We start from the raw sequence: 25,785 nt of genomic DNA on the forward strand, positions 1-25,785 counted from the left end.
CGTCCACAAGAGTACCGGGTTAACTCCGTTCAAAGTAGCCACCGGGAGAGACTTCGTCCCCATGCCGGAGTTGCCTCAGCCGGAATCCCAGATCAACTCCCTGGACGCCTGGTTCGCCCAAATCGACGCGACCCGGCGAGCGGCGCACGCGGCATTGCAAAGAGCCAAAGCCGACTACAAGAAGCACGCGGACCGCAAGAGGCTCCCCGAGGAGCAGTGGAAAGTGTGGGACCAGGTGTATCTGTCAACCAAAAACCTAAAGACGCACCAGGCATCGAAAAAACTCAGCCCGAGGTTTGTGGGGCCGTTCCCGATTGCAGAGGTCATCAATCCAGTAACCGTCAGGCTGACGCTCCCGAAAAGCCTCGGGAAGATCCACCCGGTGTTCCATTGCAGCCTGCTAAAGCTGCACCAGCTGGGGAACGCCTGGCACAAGACAGAGGGAGTGCCACCACCCATCATGGTCGGGGGGGAGCAGCATTTCGAGATCAACCAGATACTGGACGCCAAGAGGCACAAGGGGCAGGTCCAGCTCCTAGTGCAATGGAAACATTTTCCCAAGTCCCACAGCGAATGGGTGAGTAAAACCCACATAAGGGCGCCGGACCTAGTGCGGGACTTTTACAATAAATACCCCGGGAAACCGAAATAGAACCGGGGGGGGGAAGTTGTCTTCAGGGGGGCGGTATGTCAGGTTCGGTCAGCACGGGGCTTCAGGGAAGCACGGGGCTGCAGGGAAGCTCGCAGCCAGACCACGCGGAATCCACCGGCGGTAGCTAGCGGGGAAAAGAGGAACTGAAAGCGCCGCTAATTAATGAGCCACCTGCGCCCAGCCAAACAGGAAAACCGCAGCGGAAGCTTTTAACTATAAACTGATAACGGCGCGAGCCAGCAATGAACGGGGCCGCAGGCAGCGAAACAAGATCGCAACGCAGCACAGAACCCGCGGGCTTGCACGTAACGGGGAGGGACCAACCCAGCCGGAGGGGAACTGGCAATCAAGGACAATGGACCCTGACCGAACCTGCCATCATGGACAATCAAGGGGGATTATTGTGGGGCCGATAATCCGCAGCAGCAACGTTATCGCGAGGTGGGAAAAAAGCGCGGGAAGGGGGGAATATAACAAGTAATGCAATTGTACCAAGCCAGTCCTGGCTTTGCTTGTGACTACTACGTTACGCATGAGTAAACCTTCTTTGTGAACCACACGTGTCACGAGAGTTTCTCTGTCGAACTGGGCAAACCTCACACAAAGAAATTATGGGATGTCCTTGGAAGAAGTTGTTACTAGACAAGTCAAGAGCGCAAGCGTTTGTTCACAAAGTAACCAGGAATCAAACCCAGGTTAATGGCACATAACTAACTAACCAGCCGAATTAAGCACCGAAAGGCAAGTGCGGTGAGGAAAAAGGGTTACGGCTGCTCCGCTCCTCCCTTTCCTTCCTCCTCTTCTGAATACTGGACTAGCCCAGCTCGCCCCCTCTGTCCTCTCTTTGAAGTATCATCCATGAATGGAAGTCTGCAAGAGGGCTTACCGTTTGCAATATTAGGAGTGGGGACTTCCCCCCACCATTTCTCCTTTCTCAGCACCTTTCCCTCCCCTTCCTTCCCCCTCGTTTCTGCTCCCTTTCTCTGTTTCTCCTGTTTTCCAACCCACGTGGATCTCAGTCACTCACAGGGGTTGCTCAAAGCAGCGATCGACCCCCAGGGCGGCCTTTGCTGGACAAGGGCCAATGCTCCTTCCCTCAGACCTCGGACCCCCCCTCTGTCTGCCTGGATCTCACCTGGGTGGACACAGCGGCGCTCGCATTCTTCAAGGACCTTGAAATTGTTGGCGTTCCCGCAGCAGCCTCCGTAGAAGAAATGCTCACATCTCTTGGACCTGTGGTTGTAGAACCAGCGAGAAACTAATGCATCACAGGGTCCTTTCTCCTTGGGGAGGTGGCAGATACCTGGGAAACAGAGCAGAAGGCCGGGCCTGAGAAGTTTGCTCCGGGGCGCCACATCTCTCGAGTGGGCAGAGGAGGGCAGGAGGACTCGGCGACTGTGGAACGGAGCTGTCGCCCACCCCTGTGGTGCCCTTTTGCTGGCTGGTGGCCGCACGCAGCTCTGTCTTGGGGAGGACGTGACTCCTGGACGCCCAGGAGGCATCTAGCTGGCAACTAGCGGGCATCTGGCTTGGCTGGAAAACAGAGGGATCTGGTGGTGGAAGAGCTGGCTCGCTGAAGACGGGCCCCTCCTCTTATTATCTAGTGCAGTGTTTCCCAACCTCGGCAACTTCAAGATGGGTGGACTTCAGTCTTCAGTCGGGGTGATTTTTTCAAAAGAGGCGTTTGGTGTGAAGCGTTTCATTGCCTTTCAGAGGGATCAACTTTTCCTCTGGACTTGCCAGGCCCAGCCCAAGAACGATGGTGAAACAGTCCAGTCCAGTTCCTTTATTTGCTTACGCCAGGGTTCCTCAACCTCAGCAACTTTAAGACGGGTGGACTTCATGCTGGCTGGGGAATTCTGGGAGTTGAAGTCCACCCGTCTTAAAGTTGCTGAGGTTGAGGAACCCTGGCTTACACCTTATAGACAGAATCTTGCCAGACTAGATCTATACTACTGCAACTGGTGGATCCACCTGGGAGATTCCAGGGAGCGGCCACCCCAAACCTGCTTCTCTTCTCACGCTCCCCCTGCAGACTGTGCTGCCTCTTGCCCCCTCCCCGCTCCTGCAACGCACCCCCTCCTTCCTGATAGCCTTGATCTCTGCTGCCATCCAGCACGGCCTGAACTGCCCGTCCTTCCGGCTCCAACTCAGCCGGCTCAGGAGTTGTTGTTATACTTTTATCCTGCTTTCCATACATTTTGGTCAACTCAGGTGGGGTGGTGACATCCCTCCCCCCCCCACTGCCCGTTGCTGGAACGCTTTCCTCGCTCTGCTTCTCGCTTGCTCCTTTGCTGCCTGGCACGCCGGAACCGAATCCCCGAACAGCACTGCCGGATCCGGGCGCCAAGTGGCTGGCGTTTCAGAGGAATGAGTGTTTGACAAAAGAAGTGAAAAGGGCTGTGGACAGCAGCTCGCTTCTGCCGACTTTGTGACGTGGCAGTGAGAGGTCGGTAGGCCAGGAGGAGCGTCAGAGTGAGTCGGCTGCAGGGGGAACGAAACCCACGCCGGTCGTGGGTCCTTTCCCAGAGCTTCTCACCAGAGGTGATGCTTGTTGGAGGCGCTGGAGATGGGAAGGACAACTCGTCCACAGGTGTTCCCTTCTCATGGTGGTGATGGTCATCTAGAAGGGGGGACAAAACTTAGATCTCCACCATCTGCAGTTTGTCCTCTTCTATTCTTGCACTGACCTGCAAAATGCTGCTCCGTGAACTGCAGATTATTGCCCCAACCCCCACTAGTCCGCCCCAGGACTACAGCTAAACTGTGGGTGCTGCTTCTTTTCCCCAAGGTGGGTGTGCCGAGGGAGGACCCTTTGAAGTGGGGAGCCGGTGGGAAACAGGGGCACGTGTGCGCACGTATCCACATTGCCGCTGTTTTCATTCCCTCCTCCAGCAGCTATCCTCACTGCCCCAGACCCTTTGCTCCAAGGGCGCCACTCTGCCCCCTCCAGCTGACCAACAGGAGGGTGCAGAAGCGGGCGCCCAGTGAAGGCACGCGTCCCACCCACGTGTTTTCTTCCTGTCCTGCCTCTTTGTTTGGTTTCAAACCCAGCAGTCATTGCAAAGCGGGGCAACCAAGCCCCCCCTCTGCCCAGGTTCAGAGACAAATGAAAAGACAGCAGGGGGAGGGGGCTGAGTTTCCAGGGAAGGGGGAGAGCCCGCAGGGGCTCACCGGGTGTCTCTGGGAAGCCCACCGTCATGAGAGAAAGGCAGTCCCTCCCTCCACTGTCCCTCAGCAGCTGGTCTTCCAAGGCCAGCGCTAACTAGTAGTCAGCCTCCCCTAGCCTGCCTCCTGTCCCTTCAGTCTCTAAGCCTACAACGTCAGTGAAGAAGCAGAGGTTTCCCTGTCGCCTCCGTGATAATACCAGAACCCCGTGGATCAGCAGAGGAGGCCCAACGGCGGAGACTTCTCTTTGTACGGCATAATTACGCTAAAGAGTTCTCCACCGCAAGATGTGGAGACGGTTGCCAAAGTTGATGGGATTTTCGGGGGACAAGAGAACGCATGGAGGAGAAAGTTACACTGATCGTTAGTAGCTATTGATCGTGCAGGCTATATAATGGTGGTGGCTGTGCAGTTCTGGGGGATTTTCTTAATCTTGTTCTGAGATACACCCAGTGGGTTCTGTGGGAACCGAAAGCTGGACAGAATGGGCCGTTGTCTGATCCAACGGGGACCTTAGTTCTGTTTGGCGGTCGACCCTGTAAACTCTTGATAGCCGTTATTTACAAGGCAATGAAGTCTGGTTACCTTCCGTGGATCCTTACTCAGTCACCACGGGGAGATGACCTACTGGCTTCTCGGCAGCAGTGAAGCCATTGCCTGTCCAGGCTGCAGTGCCCAGGTCTGAAACCTGAGTGCAGCCTGTGCTCTTGGTAGGGAGGACCCCAAGGGAGCCACTGACACAAAGGCTTCCTCCGACCGGTTGCTCCCCGTATTCCGCTTGGCTAGAACGTGACGGCCAAGGGCCTGACAGTGCCGTCCTTCTAATCTGGCTTGACCCGATTGTTTCCAAAGACCTTTACAGGCTGAGAAGCCTTGTTCTCCCCCTTCCACTGAGAACAAACACCAAACTCCTTAGCAACCTGGGACGTAGGAGCCTTCTCAGCCTCCCGGGAGCCAAGCCAGCCTGTGAGAAACCATGTTTAGGGAGCGGCACCTGTTTGCAGATGTGCCCAGTAGGGGACTGCGTTCAGCTTTCTTCGGTAAACATTGAATGTGTAACAAACGACTTGTTCTCTAATCATGCTCTTTGGCAAAAGAGTCTCTCCTTCTCCAAAACAGTTGTTCTAGAGCCAAGTCTCATGACAGACTCTGCTAACCCCTCTTCCTAAGGAGTTCATCGGAGCTTCTTCCTTGGTACCTCCACCCTTTCCTGAAATGGAAGACCCCGGCGTCCTCCACGGCAGTGACTGCAGGAGACAGAAGGAAGGGCCTGTTTACACAGCCAGCCCGTGTTTCCTCCCCTCCGTCCTCACCAAGGGCAGAACCTGGCAAGCGCTCAGGAGCAGCCTGCCGCCAGCTGAATTAGGATCAAAGGTGGACCGGGAGGCAGGCAGGCAGGCAGGCAGGCAGGCAGGCAGGCAGGCAGGGGGGTGGGCACTCTGCCTCCCCCTCCAGTGAAAGACAAGCCCAGGAGAAGCTTGCTGGAAATGCGTTCCACCTGTATAAAGCAAGGGAAGCGGGGGCGGACTGGCAGAGCAGCTGGAGAATTTTGCTGGCTACCCAAAGCTGGCACAAATGTGCAGCTGACGAGGGGGTGTCCAGACGCAGAATCTGGGGGAGATCTTGGGGGAGGATTCAGCCCGAGCGCTGAGCTGCCCTTGGAGATGGAGCGGCCCCCATTTCAAGTCTTGAGCTTGTTGGTGCAGGATCGGCCCCTTGACGACTCCTAGTCTGGATGGCCGGTGGCAGCCTCTGGAATCCCCGCCTGGGGGAGAGGAGGGAGAGACCCTCCGGGCAGCCTTCTGAACGCGCCTGGCTGGCCGCGGCCGAGAGCCTGGAGCTGGGGGTGGGTGGGCCCTCGGCCTGATCCGGTTCACGCCTGAGCTTGAGCCAACGTGCTTCGAAAGAGAATTCCTTCCCCAGGCCCAGAACTGCATGTTCATAAGCTACCTCTTGAGCCCTTATCAGAAGGTTTTGCTCAATTCCCTCTTCCTGGTTTTGGGGCAAGGAAATCCAAAACACCATTTCCTTTTATTCTTTTCTTAGAGCTGGGCCTTGGCAAAAGCACCTAGGCTGGTCAAGGGGCTTGATCCGGCAGCTGGCAGCTTCTTGGCATGGGGGAGGACACTTGGAAGAAGGAATCCGTCTGCATCCCCTTTCAGGATCCATAACAAACAACATTTCCGTTCAGGTTACAACGTAGCTGAATTTCAGTTGCTGCTGCTACTTTTGCTGAGGTCAACCCCCTGAGCGAGATCACCGATGCTGCCTAAATATGCTATCCCATGTTGGAAGCGGGAGGAAGACTAGGACAGCCCCGCGTGCAGGAGGATGAAGAAGCTACGCTTATAGAATCATAAAGTTGGGAGGGACTCGGGAAGTAATCTAGCCTGGCCCGTTGCTCAGTACAGAATCCACTGGAGCATCTCTGACATAGGACCACCCAGCCTTTCTTTGAAGACCTCCAGTGGAGAACTCGCCACTTCTTGTGGCAGCCTGTTCCACTGGCTGACAGCTCATGCTAGGAAATTGGCTCTCAGCTCCATCGGGAAGTTACCTCTGGATTCTAGCCTGAATCTTCTTCTTTGTAGTTTTAACCCACAGGTTCTGGTTCTGCCCTCTGGGGCGAGAGAGAATGGCCCCACTCCCTCCCTCTGAAGGATGGTCCTTCAGAAATGTGAAGGCATCTTTTCTGCAAGCTGAGCATACCCAGGTCTTTCAGCCGTTCCTCACGGGGCTTGGCTTGCAAGCCCATTGCCATCGGGGTAGCCTTCCTCTGACCTTGCTCCAGTCCGAACTGTGGTGTCCAGAGCGGAAGGCATGCCCCAAATGGGATCTGACTGGGCCAAAGTAGAGCGGGACCACTAAGGGAGCGCACGATACCACCGGCCTTTTTAGCAGCGTGTCCCATAGCTGGCTCTCATTTAGCTACGAGAACGTCCAGAGCCCTTTCACAGGCCCTCCTGCCAAGCCGGGTCTCCCCCATCCTCCACTTGCACCTTCCGTTCTCCCTACTCAGGTGCGGACCTTGCCGTTTCTCCCCGTTCGCTTCTGTCCTGCGCATGCCACCCCATTGCTCAAGCCGGTCTCGAGGCCCTCCTGCCTTGGTGTCATCTGCAGGCTCGATAAGGACCCCCTCCGAGCCATTGTGGCCCAGCGCCAGGGCCAGGCAGAGCCCTGTGGGGCTCCCCTCGGTCCTTCCCTCCAAGCTGAAGCAGAGCCCTCCAGGAGGACCCCCGGGCTGAGGTCATTCAGCCCCCTCACAGTCCATCTATCAGTGGTTTCCGCTAGCCCGCCCTTTACCATTTTATTCTGCAGAAAAGCAAGAGGTGCTGCGTTGAAGGCTGGGCCGAGGTCCACTATGTCCACTATGCCTTCAGCATTTCTCTGATCTAGTAACTCTCCAAGAAGGAGATGAAGTTCAGTCTGGCGCAATTCCTTTGACGCAAACCTCATGCTGGCTCCTGTTATTTGTAGCCTGTCCATCAAGTGCTCATAAGATGCTGCTTAATAATCTGTTCAAATAACCTGTTCAAGGGTAGACATCTGGGTGACAGGTCAATCGTTTCCTGGGTCCTCCTCCTTCCCCTTCTTGAAGATGGGAACTACATGTGCTCTCCTTATCTTCTGGGACCTCACTGGTCCTCCAGGCATTTTCAGAAGTTCCCCAGAAATGCCTGAGCCCAACACCACGACAAGTAAAGTGGAATTCCACGAAGGCAGAGCTTCCCTTGCCCCACTGGCAGCCCCCCTTTGGCTGAGGCCATATAACATGCCAGCCCCAAACCTGGGTTAATAATCCACAGTTCTCATGCTGAAATAATGTATCACTCATTTCATGGCTTAATGTGGTGGCTGGTCCAACAACTGGGGCTGGCCCCAAGTCATTGCCTGGTTCCTACAACACAATGAACCACAATGTACCCAGCCCCCATTTTAACCTAGTGGCATGAGTTGCACCAATGCAGCCCCTGAGTGACCAGAAGTGGGAATCCCCCTGTAGATGTCAGTCAGTCAGTCAGTCAGTCAGTCAGTCAACTTTATTACAGTCAATTAGACCAGTACAATATTAAAAGGAAGGGAAAGACATGAGGGGTGTCCAATCCAAATAAAGGATTATATATCCGAAACTATTCTAGTCAAGATACTTGTCAATTATAATTAAAAAAGTCATTTTGCAATAATTTATGCACCATGGGTTAAATATAGAAACACAAAATGCTTATATCAATTTTTCACTATGATACGTTGGCTCATAACCAACCATAAACCATAAAACCATAAAATCTATGGTTTTAACCATAGATTTAAAGATGACAGGCAAATTCTTGATTCGAGCTTTAGAAGGCCGGTCTCCAGGCGCAAGCAGGCATTTGAAACACAGCGAGGCAATTGTAAGATTGCTCTTAAAAATTTGGACTGGACTCTCTCCAGGGGTAAGAAGGAGGAGGAGGAGGGTCCAAGGTATGTCCCATACAGCATCTGAGCAAGCGATTTCGCCTGGAAAAGTGTAATTGCGGCGGGTACATAATGTCCTCCTTTTAAACGTAACAGTTTGAGGATGGCATTAGCTGACCTCTGTCCGACCGCAGCTGCATATTCGGAATGCGCAGTCCTTGAACCAGTAGCATGTATAACCACACCCAGATATTTAAAGGTAGTCACTGTGCCCATTGAGGTACCAAGAATGTGGTCTTGGTCTTTTGGCAAAGGCCGCCCTGTAGATGTCACCTGGTAGGCTGAACTCCACGATGAGAGTGGGGGGTCAGGAATTCCTCTGAAGGCCCCGAATGGAAGGCTGGGCATCTTGCAAGGATGGCACACCCTGGAAAGTTACATCTCCTACAAGTATCTATATCACTTATCTTATGCAAATCTAGAGGCCTTGGTAGTTCGCTCATGCCCCACGTGGAACATCATTATGCCAGTTCCCTTCCTCTGAATTTTATGCTCTAAAACTCCAGGGATCTGGCAGAAGCTGGTATGTTGCTTACACAGTAAATATCAATCCTGTGATTGGACGTCAGGCTTGTTTCTTCCATAGCTAAGAACAGTCCAGAATTGCACCAGCCAGCCTCAGAATGGGCAGTTCTGCATGCCAAGGCAATGAGCAGCAGGGTTGGGTCCCAGGCTCTGTGTGATATGTGGGGGAACATCTCCCAGCTGAGAACTGGCATGATTATTTGTTGTTCGTATTGTAAACCGCCCAGAGTCACTTCCTCGTGAGATGGGCGGTGTCTAAATTCGAAATATAAATAAATTAATTAATTAACATCTCCATCCTTTGCCTGTGTGCCTGCAGTTAATTCTCTGCATACAGCCTTATTCATGCAAAGAAACGGTGGTATTACTGTTGCTGTTGTTGTTGTTGTCATTTATTATTATTATTCACGACGACGTGAAATCACAGCTGCCAATTCTTTAGCTGGTGTTGGCCTTCACTTGCATCGAGTTCTTCCCAAGAACGTAGGATGTCGTAAAGCAGTGTTTCTCAGCCTTGGTAACTTGAACAGGTGTGGACTTCAACTTCCAGAATTCCCCGTAATAAAAATAATATGAAAAAACACCCTCTGAAATAGAACCACTGCTCAACACGGTCCAAATATACAGCCAAGATATTACAATGGAGTTTGGACTGGACAAATGTGCCACCCTGACCATCAGCAGGGGAAAAATAGTGGAAACGGAAGGAATCAAGATGCCCTGTGGAAATCACATCAAGAGTCTGGATGAAGAAGTTCCCTACAAATACCTGGGCATCCTTTAGACTGACAACACCAAGCACACTGAAGTCAAGAAGAAGGTTAGTAGTGAATACATCATGAGAGTGCAGAAGATCTTAAAGTCCAAACTCAGTGGAGGAAATACCATCAAGGCAGTTGACACCTGGGCAATTCCGGTCATTAGATACACAGCTGGAATAGTGGACTGGACTCAAGCAGAACTAGAAGCCCTGGATAGGAAGACCAGAAAGGTAATGACAATGAATCATGCCCTTCATCCACGCAGCGACGTTGACAGACTCTGCTTACCAAGGAGCAAAGGTGGGCGTGGAATGTGGCAAGTACTCCAGGCAGCTGAAGAAGAGAAAAGGGCATTGGAAGAATATCTGAAGGGCAGCGAAGAAGATGCACTGAAGCTGGTACACCACGAAGGCTTGCTGAAGACCGAAGAGACCAAACTGGCCTACCAGAAACACCAAATGAAGAATAGAAAAGAGACAGGGCAAGGCAAAGGATTACAGGGCCAGTACAGAAAAAACTTAGCAGGCAAAGCAGATGACAACAAGACCTGGCAATGGCTAAGAGCAGGAAAGCTGAAGAAAGAGACAGAGGGGCTAATTCTGGCTGCACAAGACCAACCTCAAGACCAAATGCATACAAAGCCAGAATCGAGGAGACAGCAACAGACAGAAAATGCCGCCTGGGCAAAGAAGCTGAAGAAACAGTGGATCGCCTAGTCACTGCTGCAAGAAGATCACACAGACCGACTACAAACAACGGCATGACAAAGTAGCAACAGTGGTGCATTGGAAGATCTGCAAGAAATACCATCTGCCTGCAAGCGAGAACTGCTGGGGCCCCAAAACGGACAAAGTCATCGAAAAGGAAGAAGCTCAAGTGCTCTGGGACTCTGGGATTCAAACAGACCAGCACCTGCCACACAACACCCCAGACTCAACCGTTGTGGATAAGAAAGACAAAAACGTCTGGATAGCGGACATTGCGATACCTGAAGATGGCAGAAGAGAAGAGAAGAGAAGAGAAGAGAAGAGAAGAGAAGAGAAGAGAAAGAACTGGAGAAAAGCATGAAATACAAAGACCTGCAAATAGAAGTAGGACGACTGTGGCAAAAGAAAGCAGAGATAGTACCAAAGATAGTAATGGGCGCCTTGGGTGCAATCCCAAAACATCTGGCGCACCCCTTGAGGACCCTCGGCATGGACAAAATCACCACCGGTCCATTGCAAAAGGCAGCGTCACTTGGAACAGCTTCGGTCCTGCCACGATGCCTTTCACACCACCAAACCGCAGCATCTGCCCATCCCAGGTCCTTGGGAAGGGCTCGACAGGGGGATAAGAAAGCCAAATCCAGTCTAACACCTGGCTGACTGCCACCAACCATAATGATAATAACACAAAGCAGGGAAAGCATGCAGGGTGCCCAACCTTTTTACCCTCAGCATGTTAGTATACATGCAGGGGCTGGGAGGCACGGGGCAATTCGCATATGCTCCCCAGGGTGCCAGCTGATTGGACTGGAGGGGACTTACAAGGTTGGTGTCAGCAGCATTCTGAGGCCCTGCCCAGCTGTTTCCCCCATCAGGATTCATGGGGGGGGGGATTTAGTGACTTTTTTCTTTGCAGCCCCTGGCTGGATCTGGCCCATTTTTACATTTAGTTTTCTTTTTGCCAGCTTCTCCCCCAGCACCAGATCTGACTCTGTTCCGTTCAGTTTTCAAGAGTCACTTGTTGGCAGAGACACAGACAACGTCCAAGGCTTCTCTACATAATTTATTTCCAATACTCCATGGAGTTGGAAATAATAAAAAGGAATATATTAGGAAAAAAGGAGTCTAGGGGGAACAAAGGAAAGCACAAATCACACTCAGGGCATAGATACCCACATACATGCCAGTCCATTGTGGGAGAAGCAATATTATGCCCAGTGCAGAAAAGGAGGACAAATCATATATCCAGACTTCCAAATAAAATCAGTTCCGGCAGATTTCCCAAGCTAGTTATTTATTGCTTCCTTGAATAAGTTCCTGAGTTTCAGCTGAGGTCAAGGGGTGGACCCTCCCAAGGAATTTATCTGAGGCAAGGGTTGCAGAAACAGCTCCTGCCTGGACCACACGTCTGGAAGTGAACTGGGGGCTTAAGCTAGTAATTCAATAACAGCCTTATATCGGAGTAAATGCTTCACCAAGAGAGACTTAAAACTTTAAACATGCAAACACCATCACTGCCTGTAACAGTCATGATCCAAATACAAATAATTAAAATAAGTAAATGATAAAAAGCTAGATTGGAGGAAGATAAGTGTGGTTTTTAACGCTGAAAAAAGAAATATCAATAACCTGCGCTATGCTGATGACGCTGCCTTGATAGCCAAAAATGCAAAGCCCTAGTAATAAAAGTCAAGGAGCACAGTGAAAAAGTGGGACTAACATTAAATATGAAGAAAATCGAACTGATGACAACAGGTAGAACAACCAGCCTGGGAACTGACAATGAAGATATCGAAGTGGTGGACAGCTTCTGACTTTTACCATCAACCATCAACAGTTGAGGAACCAGCAGTCAAGAAATATGTCATGGACTAGCACTTGGTAGAGCAGCCAGGAAGGCCCTGGAAAAGATATTCAGATGCCATGGTGTGTCTATACCTACAAAGATCAGAATCATGCAAGCCATGGTATTCACTGTGACCTTCCATGGGAGCAAAAGTTGGACTTTGAGGAAGCAGGTGAGGAACAGTATTGATGCCTTTGAACTTTGGTACTGCAGAAACTTTGGTATTCTGAGTCTTTGGTACTGGAGAACTTTGGTGTCCTGAGAAGACCATGGACAGTCAAAAAATAGACCAATGGATCATTGGACAAATCAACCCAGAGTTCTTACTTGGGGCACAAATGACCAGGTTCAAATTATCCTACTTTGGACACATTATGTGAAGACCCAGCTCTCAGAAGAAAGCTGTAATGCTGGGAAAGGTGGAAGGAAAGAGAAGAAGAGGATGTCCAGCAGCAAGAGGGGTGGACTCAGTTTCAATGTCAATGGGAGCCCTGAAATACCAGGTTAGGGCCTGATTGTCATGGAGAATATCTATCTATGTTGCAGCTAAGAATCGACAATGACTCAATGGCACACAATCAATCAATTAAATGAGAAAAGTTGGAGATCAGTAGATTAGAAGGCCATTGCACTAAAACTGACCAATGTGTATTGGGCATAATGAAGCACAAAACAGCAGCCATGCACACTTCCGAGGGGAAAGCATTTCAAACTGGGGTCACCCCAGAATTCCTCCCCGCTGTCGTAGAGGTGGGTCTCTCCTGGGGTCTCTTCGCTTTTGCACAGAATGTGCCCAAGTTTGATGAATTAAAGCAAGTCTGGCTTCAACCAACCAGAGTCTTCTCAGCTCAGCCCCACGAACCCCCTTCTGAATGGAGCTGGGAAACATCTGGCTGGACTCTGAAGAATTCGGCAACTAACACAAATCCATTAGACGACAATCAGACAAATCCTTTCAAGCTTATCAACACCCTAAACTGCAAAGTTTTCGGCTATGCCCGTTATGTGTCTAACAAAAGCTGAAATGTATGTATCCTAAAAGTGTGAAGTTTGAAGAACATGGAGAGCTTCCCATGCATCTAATGAGCAAACTCTGTAACAAAACACATTCAACCTTCAGGTCAAGTACATATTGACTGTATATGCTTGTTTCCCCTCCCAATTTTCTGCTGTAGTTTCCTCTACTTTCTACATAATTATTCATTGTCCTGTAATTCTCCACAGCTGAACGAAAGCAGATTAACACAATGAAGTGGCTGCGTCAAGAGATCCAAAGTTCCCATACAGGTCTGGTTGCTGAGGGAGGTCTCCCTGAGAACTTAATAAGTCACCTTAATGAGTCATCTTAATGGCACATCAAACAAGGTTTGTCAAAGGAGAGAGAAGAAAGCAAAGGGTGTTATTTAATATGGGGGTAAACACTTTTTAGGGGATTACCCAGAACCGTTGCTCTTCTTTGGTGTTCACTCCCTCCCTGCAAGTAGCTGTGGTTTGGAAGAGCATTAATGCTCAGGAAGGCGTGAAATGGCTGCCTGCTCTTCCTTCTTTCTCAGAAGCTTCATTCTGAATGGCAGGAAGGCTGTTATTTTTATTTTTTATTTTTAATCGATGCAGAAATATAGTCTCAGTAAGTGGACAAAGGAGTTACTAAGGTTGGACAGCTAGTGTTCAGTATACCGCTGATAAGAAATGAACCATAAAAACAAAGTATGGCAAATTATTTTAAGAATATAAGAAAGGATTTGAATCTCTTACCTGAGTGCCAAAAATATGAATAAACATTTAATTTCTAATTTGTTGTACTCCGACTGATATACAATATTTAGAAGCACTTAAAATTTTATGTATTTCTGGTTTCAGCTCTTTCATCAGCTCTTTTTCCCTTTAAAAATCATACTCTGAATGCTTGCATCTGCCTTGCTGCATGCATGATATGTCATATATATGGAAGCCATTCTTGCTTAAATTTGGTTAAACTTCTGTTGTGAACACATGCTGTTCATTTTGCCATTACTACCCATTCTTCAGGTTTAATTTCGCAGTAGTCCGATGCTGTTGGTAAGATGTCTCTTTTCCAGGGTTGTGCTAAGTTTATCCTTGCAGCTGTGAATATGTAGCTTAGTAAATTGTGGCATGTTTTGTTTACATGTTTTGGGATTATGCCTAGTAAGAAAATTGTGGATTTCTAAAATCCTCTGAATAGTGCTGTGTACGTCTTTCCAGTACTTTTGAGGTGTTTTTTACACACATAGCAGAGAGCCAGCTGGGTGTCCTGGTGGAGGCTCCAGGCTAGAAACCAGGAGACCCTGAGTTCTTGTCCCGCCTTGGGCCCAAAGCCAGCTGGGTGACCTTGGGCCAGCCACTCTCTCTCAGCCCCGGGAAGGAGGCAAGGGCAAACCAGTTCTGAAAACTGCAGGGATAGTCCAGGCAGACGCCGGGAGTGAACACTGACCTGAAAGCACTAATACATAAATAAAACATTGCATATAGTGGGGGAAATAAACTATAAAAAGACAGAAGCTTTCCACCACTTCATAATCTTCCCTGCCAGTTCTAAGGCTGGTTCCTGTACTTGTTGTCATTAGTTTGGAGATATATATATATATATATATATATATATATATATATATATATATATTTTTATTAGAATTTTAAATACGATAAAACTATAAAAAATAAAGAGAAGAAAAAGAAAAGGAAACCAAACCAAAACAAAAAGAAAATATAGAATTATGATTTCCGCCCTTCTTTCTATCAAGTAGTTGTCTTCTTATTCTTCCCCTCCCTCTTTTTTTCTTCTCTTATGTTGTAATTCCCCTCCCCTCCCCTTTTAACCCTTTTTAGTTTCCAAATCATAAATCCTCAATTCAGTCTTTTCTTCTTTCAACAAAAAGTCCATATAAGGCTCCCAGTCTTTCAGAAAGGTCTTTCTCACTTTTGCCCTGACCAAACGGGCCTGCTTTGCCATTTCTGCAAGCTCGGTCAATTTTGTAATCCAATCTTTCACTTTCTGCACAATTCAGATCTTCGTAGATATCCACACATCTTGGGATCTGGATATCTTTTCTAAGACCTTCATCACTGCCCTACCAAGTGCTGGTCTGTCATGTTGATCGTCAAGGAGTGCAGTTGGCACAAATAAAATCTTGCAAGGTATTTTTGCCAAAGACATTTATCTAGTATCTTGTAGATTAGTGTGATGGAACAAATGTAAGCCAGCACTGGAGTTATATTCATCTTATTGCATTTATCTTATCTCAAAGGCTCGAGGGAACTTGAGACCATCTGTTGTTATCGACTTTCATCTATGTTGGAACAGAGGATAATTTCAAACTTTGTATCTTCAAATTCTGATGCCAAGATAAACAAAGGAGTCCAAACATAACCTAAAACCTTAACCCTTTTCTCAACTGTTATTAGCGTGATTTACTTCAGTTTATAGACCAGTGTTTCTCAACCTAGGCAGCTTGAAGATGTGTGGACTTCAGCTTGCAGAAGTCCCCAGCTAGCACGGTGGAGGTGATGGTGAGGGTGATACGTGAATGAATGCCTGGCTTTGCTGGGTGACTTAAAACAGGAGTGATTCAATCACCCAAAAAGAATGATCCCAATCCTCCTTAATGGTCATGTTGAAGCTCCATTGCTACCTGAACATGGGAGCTGTTTAAATGTGTGTTTATGGATGTTTCTTCTTCGTCTTCTCGGTTTGCTTGGTTTTCAAGCCCCGCAGGACCCTATCTGCGGGGGCTTGAGAAAACCCCTATCAACCAGGTAAACTTTCCTGGGGGCTTTGCTCAGTAGATCTGCATGTCCACCTAGGCCTCTCCTGCTTTGTTAAGATTACTGCTCCCAGATTCCCCAACTATGGGCCATGTTGGTTGGGAATTCTGGGAGTTATTGTAGCCTAACTGGGAGTCAGGGGGTAGGGGTGGGTGAATGATTAAGTAAGACTGCTATAGGTGCCTTCAATTTGAGAAGCTCTCCCTGGACCTTGCAATCAACCCAGTCATGAGACTTCACTTCTTTGTGCTGGTATGAGATAGACCACAACGGTTTCAAGACCATTTAGAAGTATCACTGTTCATAAAGGAGTGCCTGAGTGGCCAGCTCCAGCTTTCTATGCATGTTTGTGGGATGGCCCAGGATTCTTTGAGTCCGGTCTGGAAAGGGCTCTGTTTCCAGAGACAAGGGCAATGGGTCAACAGGCAGTTGTTTGGAGGCTGTAGATGGATTCTTAAAACCATTGTTTTGGAAGGATCTGTAAGGCCATCTAGACTAACCTCCCAGCTATAAGACCAGGGCTATCCATCCACCAGCCGTGCCCAAAAATGTGAGGAGCCCAAGAAGAAGTGAAACATAGGATTATGGAGTTGGAAGGGACCATAAGGTTCATCAGGCCAACCCTCTACAGTGGGCAGGAAACCCAATTTAACCATCCTTGGGAGATGCTATCCAGCCTCTTAAAACTTCCAGAAGTAGAGAACCCACAACCTCCATAAGGCAGGCCGTTCCATTCTTCCACAGATAATCACCATCAGGAACTTTTTCCTTGTACTTAAATGAACTCTAGGTAGTGGCAACCTACGCCTATTATTTCTGGTCCTAATTTCTGTGGCCATGGAGAATAGTTCCTGACCATCTTCCCTAAGGCATCCTTTTAGGAACACTGATATTATGTCTATGGTGCCACATTTAGCACAAGGTCAAATCTACAAGGTAGATCAGACTAAGAAACCAATGCCATGAGGTCAGGACCACTTTCATAGATTTATTTATAGATAAGGGATGGGATATGGGGTGAAGCAATACATGTTTGTAACTTTAGAAGGGGTGAAGAGTTACCAAATTTGTTTATAGTTGTGATGAAGGTTGGAAGTCACTTCTTTATATATTTCTTTTCTTTTTCTTTATTATATTCTTACTTTTCTCTTTCTTCTCTTTTTCTTTTTTCCTTTCTTTTTCTTTGCACTTTTTACTCCTTCTCTCTATTTTCTTTTCTAAGTTCAGTTTGTATTAGGTTTTACTATTATAATCAAAATTCTTAATCAAAATTGTATACAAAAAAAGGACTACTTTTATTGCAACAGCTACAGTAACAGGATCTTGCAAGTCTAAATCCCCCCTCCCTCCCTTTATCACTTGTGTGAAGTAGGGAGGGGCTTGTCTGGGATGTTTTCTCAAGTTATTTTCTTGGGCCAGGCTCAAATCCCTCTTACCGGACTGGGGTGGTGGCTCTTCCTTCTGTCCTTCAAGGCCATTCCCTATTCCCTGTACACTGTCCTTCTCTTCATTTCCCACAGCTGTTGCGATCTGGGAGAAGGTCTTTTCTGGTTAGATAGTGTACTTTGTATGGGAATTAAATTCTCTTGTTGCACAAAAGCAAATTTGCTCCATAAGCTGCTTGCTAAGCAATGGTACCTCCTCCTGGCTTTAGGATTTGCTCAGGAATGCCAAGAGGCAACATAACTGATATCTGCATTTTGTGGCAGAAACCTGCACCATGTGAGATTTGCCCCGTTCGACAGAGAAACTCTCGTGACACGTGTGGTTCACAAAGAAGGTTTACTCATGCGTAACGTAGTAGTCACAAGCAAAGCCAGGACTGGCTTGGTACAATTGCATCACTTGTTATATTCCCCCCTTCCCGCGCTTTTTCCCGCCTCGTGATCGCGTTGCGGCTGTGGGCAATTAGGCCCCCCAATGTCCCCCCTGATCGTTCATGATGGCAGGGTCGGTCAGAGTCCATTGTCCTTGATTGCCAGTCTCCCTCCGGCTGGGTTGGCCCCTCCCTGCTACGTGCAGACCCGCGGGTTCTGTGCTGCGTTGCGATCTTGTTTCGCTGCCCTGCGGCCCCGTTCCTTGCTTGCTCGCGCCGTTATCAGTTCGTAATTAAAAGCTTCCGCTGCGGTTTTCCTGTTTAGCTGGCCGCAGGTGGCTCGTTAATTAGCGGCGCTTTCGGTTCCTCTTTTCCCCGCTAGCTACCGCCGGTGGATTCCGCGTGGTCTGGTTGCGAGCTTACCTGCAGCCCCGTGCTTCCCTGAAACCTCGTGCTGACCGAACCTGACATGCCGCCCCTGACGACAACTCCCCCCCTCGGTCCTATTTCGGCTTCCCGGGGTATTTACTGTAAAAGTCCCGCACTAGGTCCGGCGCCCTTATGTGGGCTTTACTCACCCATTCGCTGTGGGACTTGGGGAAATGTTTCCATTGCACTAGGAGCTGGGTCTGCCCCTTGTGCCTCCGGGCGTCCAGTATCCGGTTGATTTCGAAATGCTGCTCCAACCCGACCATGATGGGTGGTGGTACTCCCTCCGCCTTGTGCCAGGCGTTCCCCGGCTGGTGCAACTTTAGCAGGCTGCAATGGAACACCGGGTGGATCTTCCCGAGGCTTTTCGGGAGCGTCAGCCTGACGGTCACCGGATTGATGACCTCCGAAATGGGGAACGGCCCCACAAACCTCGGGCTGAGTTTTTTCGATGCCTGGTGCGTCTTTAGGTTTTTGGTTGACAGATACACCTGGTCCCCCACTTTCCACTTTTCCTCGGGGAGCCTCTTGCGGTCCGCGTGCTTCTTGTAGTCGGCTTTGGCTCTTTGCAATGCCGCGTGCGCCGCTCGCCGGGTCTCGTCGATTTGGGCGAACCAGGCGTCCAGGGAGTTGATCTGGGATTCCGGCTGAGGCAGCTCCGGCATGGGGACGAATTCTCTCCCGGTGGCTACTTTGAACGGAGAGAACCCGGTGCTCTTGTGGACGGCGTTGTTGTATGCCACCTCCGCGAATGGTAGTAGCTCCGCCCAATCGTCCTGTTGGTGCCCCACGTAGCAGCGCAGGTACTGTTCGAGCCCCCGTTCAGGCGTTCCGTGGCTCCGTCCGTCTGCGGGTGCGCCGCGGAGGATAGGGCTTGTTTCGTCCCCACCCGCTTCAGGAACTCCCGCCAGAACCGCGCGATGAAGTTGCCGCCCCGATCGCTGACGATACGTCGAGGTGCGCCGTGGAGTCGGTAGACATGTTGCACGAACAGTTTCGCCAGCCCCTCGGCCGTGGGGACTCGCCGGCACGCTACAAAGTGCGCTTGTTTGGAGAATAAGTCCGTGACCACCCAAATGGCGGTCTTCCCCTTACTCTCCGGGAGCTCCACTATGAAGTCCATGGCGACCTCTTGCCAAGGGCCGTCGGGTTCCGCTACCGGCTGGAGTAGGCCTCTAGGTTTGCCTTTGGCTCCTTTCGCCGTTGCGCACACCGGGCAACCCCCCGAGTACGCCTCCACGTCCTTCCGGAGCGTGGGCCACCAAAACTGCCGCCGGATTAAGTGGAGTGTCTTTACGAAGCCGTAATGCCCCGCGCTCCGGCTGTCGTGGGCTCTCTCCATGACCTCCCGTCGGCAACCCTCGGGCACGTACAGCTTTCCTTCGTGCCACCACAACCCCTCTTGGCCGGTTAGCGCCTCTCGGTTCTGCTTGAGCCAACCGTCCCGCTCCGCTGCCTCCGCGAACCCTTGCCTTACTTCAGACGCCGCGTCCCGTCGCTCCCCTTGGTCTGGCTTCGGGTCACCGCCTTTGCAGCCAGCCTGCTGGCGGGGATGACGGAGTCCACGATCTCCTCCCGTAGGCTGGCGTGTTGGGGCATGCGAGACAGTCCATCCGCTAAGAAGTTGCGCTTCCCGGGGATGTGTTTCAGTGTGAACCTGAACCTCCCGAAGTATTGGGACCACCGTGCCTGTTTGGGGGATAGCTTACGCGGGGTCTTCAGGGCCTCGAGGTTCTTATGGTCCGTCCACACCTCGAACGGTTCAGTTGCCCCTCCAGTAGATGCCTCCACGTGGCCAGCGCCCACTCGACCGCGTACGCCTCTTTCTCCCACACCATCCACCTCCTCTCCGTCTCGGTGAATTTGCGGGAGGCGTAGGCGCACGGGTGGATGGCCCTCCGGGCTGGGTTGGAGCAGGACTGCTCCCGTTGCCACGTCTGATGCATCCACTTGGATTATAAACCGCCGGTCTGGGTCGGGATGGCGCAGGATCGGCTCCGCGGTGAACCGCTGTTTTAGTTCCTCAAACGCCCCCTGGCATTCTGCAGTCCACGCGAGTGCCATGCTGGGCTTGGGGGTTTTCCCAGTGCCCTTGGTTTTTAGCAGGTCGGTTAGGGGAAGGGCGATTTGGGCGAAGTTCGGGATGAACTGACGATAGAAGTTCGCAAACCCTAGGAAGCTTTGGAGTTGCCTCCGGGTTCGCGGCGCTTCCCAGCCCAGGACATCCCTTACTTTCGCCGGGTCCATCTCAATTCCCCGGCTGGATATTCGGTAGCCGAGGTAGTCTAGTTGCTCTCGATGGAACTCGCATTTCGAGAGCTTTGCGTACAGCTGTGCCTTCAGCAGTCTCTGGAGCACCGTGCGCACCAGGCTCACGTGCTCCGCCAGGGTCTCGGTGTAGATGAGGATGTCGTCCAGGTAGACCAGGACGCCCCGGTAGAGTAGGTCGTGCAGCACCTCATTAATTAGCTGCATAAATACCCCCGGGGCCCCTTTTAATCCGAACGGCATCACGGAAAACTGGTAGCTTCCGAGCGGGGTGTTGAACGCCGTCTTCCACTCATCTTTTGCGCGGATCCTAACTCTGAAGTAGGCTTCGCGCAAGTCCAGTTTTGTGAACACCCTCCCCTTCGACAGATGCGACATCAAGTCCTTCATCAGGGGGAGGGGGTATTTGTACTCCGTGCTGATTGCGTTCAGCCCCCGGTAGTCTACGCACATACGGAGCGAGCCGTCCTTCTTCTCCCGGAATAACACCGGGGCCGCTAATGGTGACTTCGCGGGTTGGATGAATCCCCGTGCTAGGTTCTTGTCTATGAACTCGCGCAGGGCTCCCATCTCTCTCCTCGACAGGGAGTACATTTTTGGCTTAGGCAGGGTCGCTCCTGGCTCTAGCTCGATGGCGCAATCACTGGGCCGGTGTGGTGGGAGCTGGTCAGACTCCTTCTCCCCGAACGCTGCCGCCAGGTCTCGATACTGCCTCGGGATTCCGCCGCCCGTCGGGGGTTCCCCGGGTCCGGCCCCTCGCTTTGCGGTTGCCTCGCCAGTCGCCGCTGCCTCCCCTCGCCTCGGGATCGTGGCGGGTCTCCGGGGTCCCGGCGCTGCTGCTGCTGCTGCTGCTGTTGCTGTCGCCGCCCGGGTCTCGGGCCCCATCTGCTCTCGCCCCGTCTCCCGGTGTCCCGGACCCTCCGCTTGTCCGCCGGTGGTTGCGGCTGCCTCCGTCTCCACGGCTCGGTCCCCTCTGCTCTCGCCCTCGCCGGTCTGTCGACCCCGAACCGCACTGCCTCCGCCGTCCAGTCGACTCGTGGGTTCCGCCGCCGCAGCCACGCCAAGCCGAGTACCACCGCGTAGTCGGCCACCGGGACCACCACGAACCTCAGTTCTTCCCGGTGACTCCCGATCGTCATCTGGACCGGCTCGGTGTAATACTGAGCTGGTCCCCCTGCCAGCGTGCCATCTAACTGGCTGAATGAAATGGGCTCCCGGAGGCGCCTCAGCTGTAGCCCGAGCCCCGAGACCACCGCTGGGTGCATCAAGCAGTGGGTGCAGCCCGAGTCCAGTAGCGCCCGTAGCTGCGCCTCCCCTCCGGATCTCACCCCCGGACGTGTATCCTCACCCGGAACGGTGGGCAGTCCTCGTCTCCTATTGGGTCCGCGCGCCTCGACTCCCTGCTCGCACTGGGACGCCGTTCAGTGCGAGCGCGCCGTGGTTCCCGCCGGCTCCGAGTCCTCTCCGGAGGATGCTGTCTCCGGGGTCGACCACCCCCCGCGTCCTTTCTCGGTCACCGCCGCCACTGCCCCTTCCGCGGTCGGTCACCGGTCCTTTTCCCGTTCGCACGCGGGGTTTTGACTTCGGGCCGTGGTGGGCGCCTTCCCGCTCCGTCGGGCACTGCGCCGCTCGGTGGCCTCTGCCTCCGCATCGGAAACACAGATTCGGGGCTCTGGTCGCCTCTCGCCTCCCGGTGGACTGCCGTCGACCGCTCCGTCTCTCCTCGGGGGTCCTCTCCTTCGGCCGGTCCCTCGTCTGGTCCCGTCGTCTTGTGCTCTGTTGGATCTGCCGCCACGCCGATTCCGCCGTTCCGGCCAGCCAGATCCAATCCTTCACTGTGGCCGGGTCGTCCCGCCCCAGTGCCCGTTCCAGGATCTCTGGGTTGAGTCCCCTCTTAAAATACTTCACCTTCAGGGACTCCGGCCAGTCCGCGAGCTTCTCGGCCAACCTCCGGAACTCCAGGGCATATTCCGATACCGATTTGCCCCGCTGCCTGAATTGTAGGATGTCGTCCTCCGCCCGCTTGGCGCTCAATGTGTCCTCGAATCTGTCCCGGAGCGCCTGCATGAAGTCCGGGAAACTCCGTAGTTCCGCCGCGTTGGCATCGTACAGCCCGATCACCCAGCTGGCGGCTTGGCCATCTAGCAGCTCGGCCACGTAGGATACCCTGTCCTCGTCTCTAGCGAATAGGTGACCACCCCTCTGCATGAACCCCTGACGTGCGTCAGAAAGTGCGGCAGCTGTTCGGGGTCCCCTGGAGAACTTCCCAGTGATACCTCGAAGTCTCAGGGCGTCTGCCGCCCGTTGGTCCTCCGACCGGGGCGCCGTGGGTGGTGCCGGCGGGGGTGTCGGACCGCCCCCCTGTCGCTCGCCTCCTCGTTTACCGCCGGTGGCCCCACTCTCTGCAGTAGGGTCTGGAGCATCGCCTCCACGGCGTCTAGGCGTCGCTCGACTCTCTCCTCTAGTCGGGCGAATTTCTCGCTCCACTCACGGTCCCGGAACCCCGAACCCCGGGTCATCGTAACGCCCGAATCGTCTGGTCCTTGATTCACGCCCATCGACCACCGCTCGGATGGAGTGCGCCCGGCCCTGGCCGCTGCCCCGTCGCTCCCGGGCGGCTCCGACCGCCCTTCCGCGAGCCTGGATCCCTCGCGCTCCAGCTGACCCACGGATTCCTCGTCGCTGGTCATGCCTGTATTGAGAAAGAAAACGCTCCTCGGTGGTACCGGGTAGCGCTGACGGTGAGTCCTGGCTTTATGTGAGATTTGCCCCGTTCGACAGAGAAACTCTCGTGACACGTGTGGTTCACAAAGAAGGTTTACTCATGCGTAACGTAGTAGTCACAAGCAAAGCCAGGACTGGCTTGGTACAATTGCATCACTTGTTATATTCCCCCTTCCCGCGCTTTTTCCCGCCTCGTGATCGCGTTGCGGCTGTGGGCAATTAGGCCCCCCAATGTCCCCCTGATCGTTCATGATGGCAGGGTCGGTCAGAGTCCATTGTCCTTGATTGCCAGTCTCCTCCGGCTGGGTTGGCCCCTCCCTGCTACGTGCAGACCCGCGGGTTCTGTGCTGCGTTGCGATCTTGTTTCGCTGCCCTGCGGCCCCGTTCCTTGCTTGCTCGCGCCGTTATCAGTTCGTAATTAAAAGCTTCCGCTGCGGTTTTCCTGTTTAGCTGGCCGCAGGTGGCTCGTTAATTAGCGGCGCTCGGTTCCTCTTTTCCCCGCTAGCTACCGCCGGTGGATTCCGCGTGGTCTGGTTGCGAGCTTCCCTGCAGCCCCGTGCTTCCTGAAACCTCGTGCTGACCGAACCTGACACACCACACTTTTATGGATTTGGCCATAGGTCAGTAAGCAATGGGCCACGTGCTGGAACCAGGTCCCCAGTTCCTGCAGTTAAAAGTGCAAAAGAAAGAACCGGATAGCCACTGACTATCAGGGTTGAAACCGTAGGCTAATTGGGCCAACAATATGATTGACCAAGAGGTAGCTTCAGATGTTCCATGACGTCAGCTTTCCTTTCTCCATGCCTTCCATGAGCTCAGGTATCCATTGGTGAGTTCCAACTTGCAAGAAAACATTGCTCTCCTGCACCTTGTGCCCACCATCCATGTGACGGTAGCTAGCTCAGGATCTTCATCTGGGGTTGGTGAATAGATGGTTAATGGCGCCTGCTTTTTCCTTTTCTCCCTCTCCTAAGCTTCTTTGAGTATGCACTCGCTCTTTTTTTTTTTTTTTTTTGAGAAACAGTACTTATTCATTCTGGCTGCCTCTCAGACTCTGATCTTGTTCTTGTATGCTCTGCCCTATTTTAGCTCCATGGGAATTTGGAGAGGAATTCTATTTATGGTTGAAACTACTTTATAACAGCTGCATCGTGCAAAAGTCTGCTTCTGTATATGAATCTTCCTTATTGGACGACACTTTTATTCCTTCTTCCAGTTGCAGAAGGAAACAGTTATCTCTGGGCAGGTCTAGGTCTGTTAATTCATGCTGAACAATCTGACCAGGGTTCAGTCATACCTTCATCCCTTTGGCTTGCAGATCCCAGGCAAAGTAGTGTGAAATATTTTTCCAATCTGGCTTTGGGGCAGCCTTGTCTTATCTGGTGCTCTCCAGCTGTGCTGGATTACAACTCCCATCCCTGCCAGGCAGCGTGGCTAGTGAATGTGATGATGGGAATTGCAGTGAAACACATCTCATCTTCTTCAATCTGTAGGACATGAGCTGAGCTCTGAGGTTGGGTGTCACAGCAGCGAAGGTTCAGCTGTCAGCTACCTTGCAACTGTGAGTTGAAATGGAAGCCATTTAAGCAACGTCCAGATGCTAAGGGCTGGGTGCATTCAGAGTCTTCATGGAGTCACAGAGTTGGAATGCGTCATTAATGTCACCAGATTTGGGCTTTTTGCCATTTCTACATCATTCTGTACTCTTCTTTTCATTTTTTAAAGCAACCTCCATGCTAATATTTCTAGGGTTTTTTAGTGCTCAATCCCTAATATGTGCTTTCTTGGACATTTTCTTACTTAGAGCACATTTTCTGTTATCTATTTCCCCAAAGAATATACTTTGATATGTTATTTTTCTTAATATGTGTCTTTCTGTACATTCTTTCTGTAGCACAAACATTTCTGGGTATGTTTGGACTGGATGTTTGTCCCACCAGCATGGAAAAATGAGTATCAAAGTGTAGCTTGAAGGTGACCGCTATGGGGCTGAAGCCATAGTGCGCTCAAAATAACCAGGTTTCGCTTTTTTTTTTTTTTTTTCCTGGTTTGTTTTGTACAGAAATTGGTCTATAGTTGGCTTCTTCCAAGGTGGAAGTAGCAGAGATTAGGGCTGATTTCTGTAGTTTCTTGGTGTGCCGCCTTAGTTCCCACCACAGCCACCTCTCTGGAGAATCAGCTTTACTCAGTTTACCCTGCTGCTGCTCCTCCTTGGCTAGATCCTGCCCACTCCCCCAAGCCCACCCCTCCTTTGTTTCTTTCTTCCCTGTTGATTGTAAAAGAGAGGCCCTGTGGTTGCCCCTTGGGTGCTGAATCCGCTCCTAAGCATCTCCCTTGAGCTGACCAATCCCTGAACTGGAAATATTCACTGCCACTGTGTAGGACAGTGTTTCCAACCTTGGCAAAACTTTAAGATGAGTGGACTTCAACTTCCCAGAATTCCCCAGCTGTAGCATGGCTGGCTGGGGAATTCTGGGAGTTGGGAAGTTCCACTCATCTTAAAGTTGCCAAGGTTGAGAAACACTGGTGTAGGATAACCTGGATTCCCCATGCTGGGGAATTCTGGGAATTGAAGTCCACACATCTCAAAGTGGCCAAGGTTGAGAAACACTGGCCTAGGAGCTCACATCCAGGCTGGAGCTTGGGCTCTT

General features: G+C 51.6%; 1 protein-coding gene across 1 annotated transcript; it reads right to left on the reverse strand.

The window, feature by feature from the left end:
* Nucleotides 1–1,671: 1,671 nt before the first annotated feature.
* Nucleotides 1,672–21,389, reverse strand: LOC148213667 (uncharacterized). Its single transcript, XM_088131094.1, has 4 exons — nucleotides 20,519–21,389; nucleotides 6,530–6,617; nucleotides 3,081–3,275; nucleotides 1,672–1,955 (listed from the first exon to the last, which is right to left on the reverse strand). Exons 1-4 carry the CDS (start codon nucleotides 21,293–21,295, stop codon nucleotides 1,672–1,674), a joined length of 1,344 nt encoding a protein of 447 aa, XP_087987220.1. The 5' UTR covers nucleotides 21,296–21,389.
* Nucleotides 21,390–25,785: the final 4,396 nt, after the last annotated feature.

The sequence above is a fragment of the Python bivittatus genome, unplaced genomic scaffold, assembly GCF_059951505.1.
Source record: "Python bivittatus isolate LINGU-HERP-01145 unplaced genomic scaffold, Pbiv_v1 ctg000890_np1212, whole genome shotgun sequence".
Classification (NCBI taxonomy): Eukaryota; Metazoa; Chordata; class Lepidosauria; order Squamata; family Pythonidae; genus Python; species Python bivittatus.